This window comes from Ursus americanus, chromosome 17 (genome assembly GCF_024610735.1).
Source record: "Ursus americanus isolate L20-20 chromosome 17, mUrsAme1.1.p, whole genome shotgun sequence".
Lineage (NCBI taxonomy): Eukaryota > Metazoa > Chordata > Mammalia > Carnivora > Ursidae > Ursus > Ursus americanus.
In genome coordinates, this window is record NC_142143.1 from 18,997,467 (window position 1) to 19,011,414 (window position 13,948).

Genomic DNA, 13,948 nt, shown 5'->3' on the forward strand with positions numbered 1-13,948 from the left:
TTTTTTCTTTCCACTTTTTTTGTAAATCACTGATAAAAAAATTTTCGTTGTTAGGAAAATATTTGAACACTTTTAAGGTAGAACATAGGAGAATTACATCATGTCCAAATATAAAAGAATAATCATTAAAAGCTGGTGAAGAGATTTAAATAAACTGGAGGACAACATTGAAGGACAGACCATCACAAAGTTTCTCTTTAAAGAGAAGACAAAAATGGAAGAGAGCAAACAAGTAGGATGACTTTGTAAAGTTTCTCCACAATGTACTAAATAAAATTTAAAATTGCTGTTCTAAAATTTTACATGTTTCTATAAATGAATGTTCATTAATGCAAAATATCACCAACCTACTCAATGTTTGACCTAGTTATTATTAAAACTGAAGCGTGTCAATGTCTTGCACACAATACCAAAACTATTTTGGTAAGTATTTTTCTTCACAAGAGGAAGAATCAACAGATGTCAATTCCAATGTGAGTCTGGTGTATACTCTCTCTCCTGTTCTCACGCAGAGCAGCACAATCCTTGGAGGACAGACCTTACGTTTTGGAGCAAGGCAGTTTTGCTACTTGCTAATAACTGTACTCTCCTAGGCAAATTACTTAATCTTTGTCTCTCAAGTACCTAATTGTTTGCTATTACTGAAAGATGTTGTTATGAGAGCTGAGATAATGTAAGTAAAAGCAGTCACCAAAGTTTTTTGACACACACAGGAAAGGAAATAAATATTTCCAAAGCAAAAAATAAGCGCAAAAAACTAAAAACAAAAATACCTGTCATATTCTCTCACAAAATATTATGTTTTTATAAAAACGTTCTCATATCCAAATGTTCAATCTCCCTTTAACTTTTGTTTTCTCTCTTCAGTTTTCTGTAGTCTCCAAGTTTCTTATCATAATGTATTTCTTTTTAATCAATGAGGTGTTTTTTAAAAAAATTCGCTTTATAGACTAGAGTTAGCATTCACATACGTGTAACTTCCACATTACTTACCTAAAAAGTGTAAGAATAGAAGTTCCATTATGATGAATTGTGTTTTCATCGTCATATAAAAGCTCTGCTTTGTTTTTGGTAGGCATACTGGCTGCTTCTTCATCCAAAAGGACTAGTAAAGTTTTCACAGTATCTCTGCCACAGTATGCAGTGCCATGGTTTATGGCATAAGATTTTGGCTGGAACAAAAAATACTATTAACCAAATGTAACAATCACCAAAGTTGGGGCAATCAGCCATTCTTTTCCATTTCAATAACATCTGGCTTTAAGTCATAAAATTTAGTAACTATCTAGCTATGTGACCCTAGGTAGCCTCATGACTGGCCTCCCTGTGTATTTTTTCTCTCTTATACCAAAGAGAGATGGGGTTCCATTGATGTGAATACCAACCCCGGGGATGGTTGTAAAGATCTATTCAAATGCAAAAATTTAGAGCTAACATTCATTCATTCAGTAATCTATTGATAAAGACACACCAAGTGCTAAGCACAGTATTTGAAGCTAAGGCTACAAAGGTAAAAACCACAGCCTCAAGGCACCCAAAGTCTCCTTGATAAAGTACGTAAGTAACCAACAACTGCATTACAAAGTACTAAGTGCTGTTTCTAACAGAATCTATACACGGTACAGGAGGAGCACACAAAGGTAGTGATCGATTTACTCTGGAATCAAGATGGCATCATGGAGGAGGAGACACACAGGCGTGGGAGGGAACGTGGCACAATTAAGGACCAGGTTAACATGATATGGCTGAAGAACAGGGTAACAGAGAGGGAGTTACGTGAGACGAACCTACGAAAGCTCTATAGATCTGGCAAAGAAATTATAAATCAGTCTGTTAACGGAGTTAAAATCTTTTGCTTTATTAATCAAGGACATAAATGCTCCTACTTAGATTATAAAAAAATGATGGCAATGCATAAAATATTCCAGCGTAAGAATGTTATTAAATCTGGAGACAGGGCCACAAATTAAGAGGCTGCAATAGTCCAGCTTGGAAATGAAGAAGGTAGTCGCAATGAACTAAAATAGTAGCAGTGCAGATAAAGAATAAGCAGGTTAAAAGAGGAAAGCTAGCAAAACTTAGTGACTAGACAGAATAAGGGAAAGTAGATGATAATATAATATATGCAGACACATCTAAGCACAAACTCTGAAAATATTTCTAGCTGGGTTTGATACCAACTTACCAGTAGTATGTACTGTATAATTCTGGGAAAGTTCCTTAACCTCATTGTGCTTCAGTTTAATCACTGGTTAAATAGGGTTGATGATAGAATGATAGTGCCCAACCCATACAGTATGTTAGACATTGTGCCTAAATAACGTCTGGGACATCTGTTGTAGTTGTGCCACTTTCCCCAACTGTCATTAACATAGTCTTGACCTCCTTTCTCTCCTGGGCTTGACCAAACTGTACTGTATAGCTACACTTAAATTTTAACAAACTGCTTATCGCAATAATGATTGCTATCACATTATATGTGTTTATCACAATAGTAATGGCTTATCACAATATATGTGCTTAACATATATTTTTCATTAGTACCGGAGAAAAGTCCATATTGTTTAATATTAACTTATTGAGAATTATTGGATAGTATTTTTCAAAGATTTCTGATTTGGTTGAAAACGTAAAATTAAGAACCAGGTTGTTTGTATCTTTATTTCTTGTGACAGGAAATGGCAGAAACTGGCGCTCTTAATTACCTGAATTGTGACAGTTTCTGATTTAGACTTTTAGTAATAACTTGGTTGTCTTTTGAGCCAAGCTACTCCACAGGAAGCATTATCACACACAAAACACATGGGGCAACAACCCAGAATCTCCCTTATGTCCCACCTTCCAATTAATCTGAAAACATGTATTGTTACAGAAAAATACCTAAAAATGGTTCCCAAGGACCGTGAATAGATGAATAATAAAACATAAGCAAATTCTTTCTTCAGACACTGATTATCACAATCACACCTAAGGAAAAGGGGCTTTTGCTGCTTGGATTAAACTGCAACAAATGGATTGTGACACATATGCCCAAATTCTTTTTTAGAGCTAAAAAGATGGTAGCCAATTTCTCTTATAATACTATAGTTACTGTACCGTACAATGTAGAAAGGAAGGAAGGAAGGAAGGAAGGAAGGAAGGAAGGAAGGAAGGAAGGAAGGAAGGAAGAAGAAAGAAAGAAAGAAAGAAAGAAAGAAAGAAAGAAAGAAAGAAAGAAAGAAAAAGAAAAAGAAAGAAAGAAAGAGGTAAACATTCCGGGAATATATACTTAAGAAATTTCTAATTATAGGAGAAATTCCTAATGTTTGCAGTAGGCTGGTAATAGATGTAGAAAACAGCAGATCATAAAGATGAAAAAAATTCTATTAAAGAAGAATAAATAGAAACCATTTCTGTTGCTGTTCTACAGAGTACCTAGTACTGGGGCCAGAACCGGAGAAACCTTGCTCTTATTTTATATTTGAATAAATGGCAAAATAATGATTTCATAGGAATAATTATTGAAAAATATTATAAAACACTTTAATATTCATCAAGAATTATAAATTTCTAGTGCTACAAGGGATACTGAAGATTATCCACCACGCTACTTTTAACAAATACAATTTGGCCCAAAGATGTTATAATTTATTTCAAGTTGAACATAATCCTACATAATCCTATTGAGAAACTTAAATTTTTAACATCTCATAACACAGGAAAAACATTCTTCTGACTTAAGTAGCAATAGTAAAACATTTCTATTAACAAGTAGAAGCGATAATGTTTTGTATAGAAGGATAATGAAAAATAAAAAGCTCATTACCCGTGCGGGACTGACGTCAGTGGTACTAACAGCTACATCTCCTTGTTGAGAATTGATAATATTTTTAATCCTCAAATCCAAATCCTGCGTTACTTCCTCTACTGCTTTACAAAAAGGGTCCCTGCTGTTCTGGCCTTTAATCAGCTGCATCTTTATCACTGAGAGTATCCGACCCCCCGCAATGCTGAAAATAGAAATAAGATCACCTTTATAATAGTATTAGAAATGACAATATGCTTATAAGCTTGAAAATAAACTTCTCAAAGTTAATCAACACTTTTCAAAAAATACAACTTTGATCTTATAAATCAAACTAACACATTTAAGAAAAGGATGAGAACCATGAACAACAAAACTAAAAAATTTTTCTTAAAGCAAGTTATTTCAACAAAGTTACTTCTGTCCTGATTTGAAAGGTGAAGGGAAATATTTTAGTTATAGGTGATATACAGTAATATAGATGATATATATAGGTGCAGTTATACACACATAAAATATTTAAAATATGTACCTTTAGATACAAGGTAACAGAAATGCTACCTCTCATTGAATACCGAGAATCCTACATTGCTTTAATCTTAAAATCATTTCAATAAGTATTATTATCCTTAAATCACACATGAGAAAATTGAGTCTCAAAAAGTTTAAACAGCTTGTCCAAGAACACAGAGTGTTTTGGGCTAGGAAGGAGGTAGTGAGGACTGACCTGAAACATGACATTGCTTTCTAATATGAAAACTGTTATTATGTGGAAGGGGAAATTAAGTTAGTTAATATTGATCTAAAGCAAACCAAAGACTGGACCAACTATGTTCAACAGACAAGTGTTTTAAAAAACCTGAAATCAATTATTTCTTTATACTAAGCCTGAACCTGAATGAATTTAGGTTGCAGTTCCTGCTCTAGAAGGCTGACCTAAAAAATGTGAGAAATATATAGGAAGAAGGAGTTTGATCTATTGCAAGGAAGAAATTAGAGGTGTCCAACAATAGAAGAGGGCTCTTTTTTAATGTCAGGAGATCTCCGCCCCTAGAGGTATCCCTGGAAAGGCTGTGCAGTGCTGAATGAGAAGGTGGTATGGCCTGGCTATAAAGTCAGAATGCCTGAACACAAAATAACAGCTCCCCATCTCTCCACTTCCCCCACCTCCTACCTTGAGTATGCTATTTAACTTTTCTGTGACTTTTACAGTGGCATAAAGGAAATTATGAATTAGAGTTTTTATCCACACTGCCTTATTGCCAGGTTTTATGTTTTAGGGAAGAAGCCAGGTTTCCTAACAAACACTGGAAATATGATTGTTCACATTCAAATAGCTGTTCCAAATAAAGAAGGGAAGTTAAAAGAATTGCAGAAACACTTAATGTATGATTAGACCAGTGTTTCCCAAATTTGCCTGATTATCAGAATCATATTCAGTATTTGTTTAAAATATCAATTCCAGATCCCACTCTGTTGAATCACAAAGTGCAAAGAAGAGTACTGAACAGTTGCATTGCTTTAAAAATACCACAGGTGATTCTGACAACTATATAAGCTTGAGAAACATTTCATTAAAAAAGAAAGAAAGAAACTGAAGGAGACACCCATATGTTATCAACTCTAAATTAAGCTGCTTTAGCCTTCCCTAACTCCTATTAAATTCTCAACTGACCAACCTTGACCCATAGGTAGGGACATCTCTATCTACTACCCCTATTCAGCAGGAAGAAACTACAGAAGATGGGACCTTCTGCCTTCAACAACCTTCAAGATTTAAGGGTCAAAGTTGTTTAGGGGGGCAATGATGAGGGAAACAAAGGCAAGAGAAATGTAGCTTAAATTAAATCTTATAGCTTGCAGCCCAATGATACCCAAAACATGTGTGACCTTCCTCAAGGAACTCATGGCCACCTTAGTGCCTTTATGTTTTATTAAAGACTGAAAGTAACCTTAACAGAAGCTAACCCCTCAAAGTCCTGAAAGGCTTGCTTCCAAATTCCTTAGAAATTTGTACTATCCCTAAGCATCACTAATTAAAAAACATATAATCAGTTACTCCTCACAATCCCAAGGCAGTTCTTTCTGCCCACAGATCCTGTCCCCATGCTATAATAAAATCACCTTTTGGCAACAAAACAAAGAAAGAAAGAAAGAAAGAAAGAAAGAAAGAAAGAAAGAAAGAAAGAAAGAAAGAAAGAAAAAACTCCTTGAGAAAGGAACAATATATTTACTAATCCTTATACTACCAGTTTATACTTGGCATACAGAAGAAATGATTGCTACGTTTCTTGAATAAATGACACTATCACACACGACAATCTGAAATTTTTAATAGTAAGACAAAAGATATATATTTTACTATTACTATATTATCATTTGTGATAAATACTTAGGAGCTTTCCACTTGTACTATGACAGACTAAATAAAAACTCTGGGGGAATATCTCACTGAGTTTGGCAGCAATAGGGGGAAATCTCTAAGTACCACTTAATCTCTCCCCAAAAAAGGAAAAAACAAGTGCTGGAGTGGAAAGTTGGGAGCTGTGAAGTGGGAGGCAAGCAGAATGAATGGATTTTTCTGAAGACAAAAATCTCTGGTAGCACTTTGATCAGGACACAAAGCCCCAGGTAGGAGAGGGCAAGCAGAGAATTTCACATCAAGTCTACACTTTTTGAGGGAGAAGGAAGTACTATGGCTTTTATTAGACTTATTTTATGTATTTTATATTCTTGAAGCTCTTTTTTGAAGCACTAAATATCTATTTGGTGATGGCATAGAAATACGATTGTTTATTTATTGACCTTGTGTCCAGTAACACTGTTAAAACACTACTAATAATATTAATAATTTGCCTTTAAATTCCTGGAGTTTTATATACATATACAATATTATTATCATCAAATAGAATTTTATTTCTTCCTTTTCAATTATTATATCTCCACTTCTTTTTCTTGCCTTACTACTAACTGAACTGAACATCTGATATTACGTTGAAAAGAAATGATAAGAGCAGGACCTCTTATCTTGTTCTAAATCTTAAATAGAATGCTAAAACATTATACCATTAAGTATAGAAACCCTTTATCAGGTTAAAGCCCTTATTCTTAGTTCATTTTACACAGGGTGGGCAACCCTGCAGAGTAGGTATGTTCCAATAGACTCCTCATCTTAGACAGTCCCTGGGCTTTTGTCTTTGCACTCTCAGACTTTAGTGGCTCTAAGAACAGACCTTCCAAATCACCAAACACTCTCAAAATAAAAGCTCACTTCCGTGCTTGACTTCCCTTTCTGGCTTTCTTCCCTCCCCTAGTTTTTGGCCTGTATTCTCATTACATATGCCTACTCATCAACGCACTCAAGACGTATTTTAAAAATATGCTAACCAGCATTATTAACTATTTTCAATGGAAGGGTCAACCAGGGGACCTAGTGTGCCATATTTGTGTAATCAGAAGTCTGAGTAAACTCTAAGAATTCTTTGAGATATATATATATCATATATGTGTATATATGCACTTTCTTTTTCAATGGTTTTTTCCTTGATTTTCAGTCAAAATCACAGAAAGTAAAGTCACCTTTACTTCCTTTTCTCATTCTTTCTATAAGAACAAATACACTAAATATTAAAGATGATATGACTCCTTAATTGAATTATATTAGGAAAAAGTTTATAGGATTTGTGTTTCAGATACTTGCCAAGCTCAACATTTTGACGCTTGGCAAAATACCTCAAACACCAGGGCTACGACTAGTCTACTGCTATACATTCTCTACTAGAGCCAGATATTAGCTCTTCAAATATCTGCTCAGCAACATGGCGGCATAATCTAGACTCTTGCTTCTAGAGACTGGAGTCTCTGAAGTTTTAACTCAAATGACACCAGGACATTTGTGCTAGGCACTGGGATACGATGAATAAAATATTTCTCTTTAAGAGATCATGTGAGAAAGTGAGATATTAAAGGTATAGAGGGAGTTTGAGTGGGTGGGTAAGGGAAAAAGGAGTTATTCAGGAAGGCATCCCAGAAGATACATTATGAGTACTCTGCAGAAACATTAATAGAAGAATTTAGGTGAAAAAGAGGTATACTGCAGCTCCTGACTACCAAATGTATCACATTAGAGCCCTGGGGCAGAAAGAGAAAAATAAAGCTAGTGAGGAAAAACACAATTAAATCTCCAGGCCTGGGGGCACCTGGGTGGCTCAGTTGGTTAAGCGTCTGCCTTCGGCTCAGGTCATGATCCCAGGGTCCTGGGATCAAGCCCCCCATCAGGCTCCCACTCAGTGGGGACCCTGCGTCTCCCTCTCCCTCTGCAGCTCCCCCTGCTTGTGCTCTGTCTCTCTTTCTCTCTCTGTCAAATAAATAAATAAAATCTTAAAAAAAAAATCCCCAAGCTTGTATTAAAGCATAGTGACTGAAAGAGAGCAATAAGCAATAATACAGATGATTGGTAATACTTTAGTGTAATTATTGAATATCTTTACTATATGGATTGGCTTTCCCCTACCATCTTCAAGAATTAGAAAACTATTTGCTAAAACACATCTTTAAAAATTATGATTAAAAGTGGTCCGTAAGATATATCAAAAATGCTTCTAGAATTTTTTTAAAGATTTATTTATTTATTTATTTATTTGAGAGGGAGAGAGAGAGAGGGCAGACACGGAGGAAGAAGGAGAAGCAGACTCCCCGCTGAAGAAGCCCCAGTGCAGGGCTCGATCCCAGGACACTGGGATCATGATCCAAGCGGAAGGCAGATGCTTAACCTACTGAGCCACCCAAGCGCCCCTAGAATATTTTTAAACGAGAAAAACGTAATAGTGAGATTTTGGACTGGATAATTTCAACTAGATTTAACATTGTATAAATGTATAACATTTAGTCCAATAAATGTAATTCAAGTGTACATTAAAAAGTTCTCATAAACTTGAAATACATAATTTTAAACATTTGAACAACAGAGAACTAACTAATTTATGTAACCTGAAACCGCTAATTTAAGATTTTTCAGGGAAGTATAGTATGCATTTTATGGTGGCACCTACTGGCAAAAGATAGAAATACAACCAAATTACAGCTAAGATGGCCTGATGAAAAGTTGGCAGTGGGGAGGGAAGTGTGAGAATCAGTTCTTTTATTTCGTCCCTATCTATTCCCCATCCTCTTTTTGATTCAAAGATTATTGTGACTCCCTACCACCTCAACCCTATTACAGTCAGTTATAAGAGTTAAACGCATGTTTATCTTTAAGTTTTAAGGTTGAGAGACAGAGGCCAGAGCAAGATACAGGCAGGAGCTAGAGCACATAGGATTTCTATATCATATTGAGGCTTCTGGAGTCTTATTCTGTACCTAATATGAAATCACTGAAGGATTTTAATCACAGAAGTAACATTTGCTGTTTTAGAATGACCACTGGCAGCTGTAAGAACAACAGGATGGGGCAACTCAAGATTGGAGGCAGAAAGAACAACTCAGAGAGAAGTGAAGAAGTTCAAGCAAGAAAGGATAAGTCTGAAAACAGACTTTCCATTAAAAAATGGAAATAAGATAGCAGCTATAGGAATAGAGATGAAAAAAAGAATATCAAAAATGTTAAGAAGAATTCATGGATCTTGGTGACTGAAGAGAGAGAGAAAGGAGTAAAAGGGGTTTAGGATATGTTTCAGATTTCTGGTTAGGTAGCTGGAGGAAGAGAGGCCTCATCGAGCTGGGCACTTCAGGAGGAGAAGCAGGTTTGCAGGAAAAGACAAAGATTTAGTTTGGAACATGTTAAGTTTTAATTGCCTTTGAGATCACAACATATAGTTACAGATATATTTTTGAAACTCAGGAAAGAGGTTTGAATCCCATTGAAATTTAGATTTATAATTTGCATATATGTAGTCCTAGATGTAGATGGAAAACAAGAGAATGAAATCTCAGAAGGGAAAAGAGTTCTAAGAAACAAAATGATCAAATTTAAGGACTCAAAAGAGACCAAAAATTCTACACCAACTAGATCACAAGTGATCTTTGGCAGAATAGCTTCAATAGAGTGGAAAAGTGAATTACTATGAGTCAGTTAAGTACAGACAAGTAAATAAATATTGAGTGTCTACTCTGTGCCAGAAACTGTGCTAGGACTAGGGAATATTAGTGCAGAAAACCAATAAAACCCTCATAGACTTTACAGCCTGGAGAGAAATATATATTAAATAATTAGAAATTCAGAAATGGAATAAAGGATAGCATTTTTTTTTCAAGAATCTCAGCTATAAAAGGAAGAAGGAATTGACAAAAACAGGGAAATTGGCTTATTGTTTTATTCTTACAACCTTTATAGACTGTGATGAAAGTACTAGTAGAAGTTGAAATTCTAAGACAAAATGAATAACCAATAAAACAACGTCCCAATAGGTTAGCCATATTATCCCCACTATAGAATATCCTCCCTTCTCCCCATCTAGATTTCATTTCACACCCATTCTCCATGCCTGCCTAACTCCTTCAAGTTCATACTTCAAGATTAGGCTGACCTGTAACAGCCACCCAGGTAAGCATTCCTGACACTTTTATCCCTGGCTCCCACAAACTAGGTCAATTGTCCTTTTCTCTGTACATTCTTCTATTGTTGTATAAGCAGGATATATGTTCTTAGCTTTTAATAACTTTTAAAAATTATGAAATGAATATATACTTACTATATACAAAAATCACCATAAAGATGAAATAAAGAGAAAAAAAAAGAAAGATTTCTCAGGTGGACTATTTAGACACCCACATGAACATACCCACTATTTAGACACCCACTTCTTTAGTGTCTTCCCTAGAACATAGAGTAATTACTCACTGTGCTAAGATAGGATATTCAAAATAACTCATTGATGAGTTAAATAATTTAAGTCTAGGGGCGCCTGGGTGGCACAGCGGTTAAGCGTCTGCCTTCGGCTCAGGGCGTGATCCCGGCGATCTGGGATCGAGCCCCACATCAGGCTCCTCCTATGAGCCTGCTTCTTCCTCTCCCACTCCCCCTGCTTGTGTTCCCTCTCTCGCTGGCTGTCTCTATCTCTGTCGAATAAATAAATAAAATCTTTAAAAAAAAAAAAAAAGAATTTAAGTCTGTTCTCATCCTAGATGCCTCTAAAATGTACTTCTGTCCTGTAGATAATTCATCCCAACCAGAAATTCCTCCGAAGGTAATGTAATTATAACAAACTACACTGGATTGAATATATGCATTTTTATCTGCTTCCTCCTAAAACTGCACTAAAAATGACAAAAAGGCAAGTGTTTCAAAATCCACAAAGAAAGAGAATGTTAGAGGAGACAATAACAGATGACAGCAGAGACATATAATGAAAGCATGGAAAAATGAAAAGCAGATGGATATGTGGTAGCTGACTACTCAGAACAGAGAAAGCTAAAACATAAGTAACTGTTAAAAGAGACACCAATAAGAAGCAACCCCAGAAATTCTCAGAAATTGAATTCAATACTGAAGGCTACAATAAAGAGGGGGTTGCAAATGAGAAAGCTGGTTGACAGTCTACACTGGAAACACGTAGACACCTAAATCTCCTCTCCTATTCTGAGCAGTCAGGCCTGTGCACTTCTCTCCCCTCAGCATGGAAAGCAAGATTACTCTGAAGAAACTAAGCCAGATCGGCTCTGGACCTCGAGGCAACAGGGACTGAAAACAGAGTGCTTAAGTAGAAGTCTACATACTGAACTGGGAGACTCAGCATCAACCCTCACCCTACCTCAAATTTCAGAATATTACTAGCTAGACTAAAAGCTTTCTGCAAGGGACTGAAGGATGCCACTCTGGAAATTTTGGTCTAAGTCCCAAAGAAAAGACCTATAGTTACCGACATTTGGAGAGTCCCCAACAAAAGAGCCAAATGGATACCATGCTATAATGAAATCCACTGTACAGAGCTACTAATCAGCTTTCTACAGTCTCATTCTTCAATATGATAAAAGTACTGTTTAGAATCACCACACATTTTAGAATGACCTCTAACATGAAAGAGGGCAAAACAAATAAAAACATTCAACTTAGATAAAACAAAGACCACCCAGGAAGCAGATAAAAATAATCTTAAAAAATAAATATAATAATCTTAGATAAATGAAACATGACATAAGATCACATATAACTAAATGTGAGAATATGATAAATATTTTTGCCTCCTATTTTCTCAGAAAGCCATGAGAATAAAATAAGGGGTTTACCAATTAAAAATAAGGTCACAAGATCCAAAAAACAAGGCAGAGGCAAAGAAAATTCACAAGATAATGAAGCTTCACCATTACCACTGTGAACAGGCCTAACAAGCAAAAGTACACACTCAATGAAGAAGATAGAGGACTCTCCAGAAGGAATGTCTTCAAGGGCAAAAACCAGAACTGACAGATGATCTAATAATAGGAAGAATATGTATGGTTTTATTGGAAAGCTCAAAAAAGAATCAATGATAAATATATAGTAAGTAAAGCAGAAGAGGAAAGTAGATAATTATTAACTCTAGGAAAAAAACAAAAATTTCTAAAAGAAAGGAAGAATAACCACAGCATATCACAAAGCTTAGGTATAGGCAGTATTTACAGAGTCTTAATAATATAAATTCTATGGGGCGCCTGGGTGGCACAGCGGTTAAGCGTCTGCCTTCGGCTCAGGGCGTGATCCCGGCGTTATGGGATCGAGCCCCACATCAGGCTCCTCCGCTAGGAGCCTGCTTCTTCCTCTCCCACTCCCCCTGCTTGTGTTCCTTCTCTCGCTGGCTGTCTCTATCTCTGTCGAATAAATAAATAAAATCTTTAAAAATATATATATATATAAATTCTAAAATATAACAACCTGAAATTGTGGTATAACTATATTAGAAGGATGAAAGAAGAAAAGTCTTATGTGCGTAACAGGAGGGGGAAGACAGAAAGAGGGGCTGGGAGGTTGGTGAGTGAGTGGCAAATCACCATCTTCCAGGGTAGGAAGTTAATAATGTCTCAAATGGAAAAAGTCAACAAATAGCTGCATTAAAATTTCATTTAAATGAGGTAAATAGAAAAACAAACACAAAAAAATTTTAAGGACAATCTGTGGAGGACTTTTTTACTATTTGACTTTAACAAAATATAACTATATTTGCTTTGCTAAAAATAGAATATTTTTAAAAATTATCTGCTATCTCAGAAGAAATAGCCAGCTAATACATTATTTGAAAGTTCAGAAGATGTCCGATATTGGCTATAAGACATATTCAAAACCCTCTTCCAAATTTACTTTCTTGTAATGGATATTCATAAAGACAGAAGGACGCAATTCAGAATAAAATCCTGAGAAACAAATTTTTCTTGGAATCTTAAAATGAAAAGAAGTTTCATGAAATAAGATACAGTCATTAAGACAATGGATTCCAGGGTCAGAACTGAGTACAGATCCCAGCTCTGCTACTTAAATAACGATGTGACTGAGGTAAATCACTTAGTCCCAGAACTTCAGTTTCTTCCTCTCTAAACTGGGTATTTATATAGTACCTACCATGTAAGGTTGTTGTAATGATCAAATGATAATCCCCATAAAGAGCCTGACACATAAAAAGTGTTCAATAATACCAGCTGTTTGGTATGCTAAAGCATACCAACCAAACTGACAGTGACCTACCGTGATTGCTAACATATACAGCCCACTTCTGCACCCCCAAAATTAATCACAAAATTAGTAATCATCCAATATGCATATATTATAAATGGGAGTTTATCAGATATGAAAGAATCTCTTACTTCCAGTATCATATAAAAACAAATTCCAGATAAACCAAAGATTTACACCCAAGAAAATGGGAAAAAAGCAGAAAGTAGAATATAGATTTTATCATATCTTTGTCAATCTCCTCATTCTTGGTATAGGTTTCCCATTTATTTAGTGCTAAATAAAAATTTTAAAGAAATTATCTATTCAGTCATGTCCAGTCCTCCAAAATTTATTTCTTTCAGATAAAGACAAATAGCCCTCTTCTCTAGTCAAATTTCATGTGAACATGCCATTTGACTTTGGCAAAAATTTTAGAATCAAAGATAGACAGAAACTTAGGGGGAAAGGTCATGAGATTATACCTTATTCATCTAGGTATTTTGTTTCTTTTCCCTACTGTTGATGTTTAGTCATTTCAATAG

General features: G+C 35.4%; 1 protein-coding gene across 1 annotated transcript in view; it reads right to left on the reverse strand.

Moving 5' to 3' along the window:
* PARPBP (PARP1 binding protein) overlaps nt 1-13,948 on the reverse strand; it is a 74,341-nt gene that overhangs the window by 21,713 nt on the left and 38,680 nt on the right. The window contains exons 7-8 of the mRNA XM_045780028.2: nt 3,806-3,989; nt 994-1,172 (exon numbers count right to left, since the gene is read on the reverse strand). Of these exons, the coding sequence (XP_045635984.2) occupies nt 994-1,172; nt 3,806-3,989 (363 nt within the window). The remainder of the gene's footprint in view (nt 1-993; nt 1,173-3,805; nt 3,990-13,948) is intronic.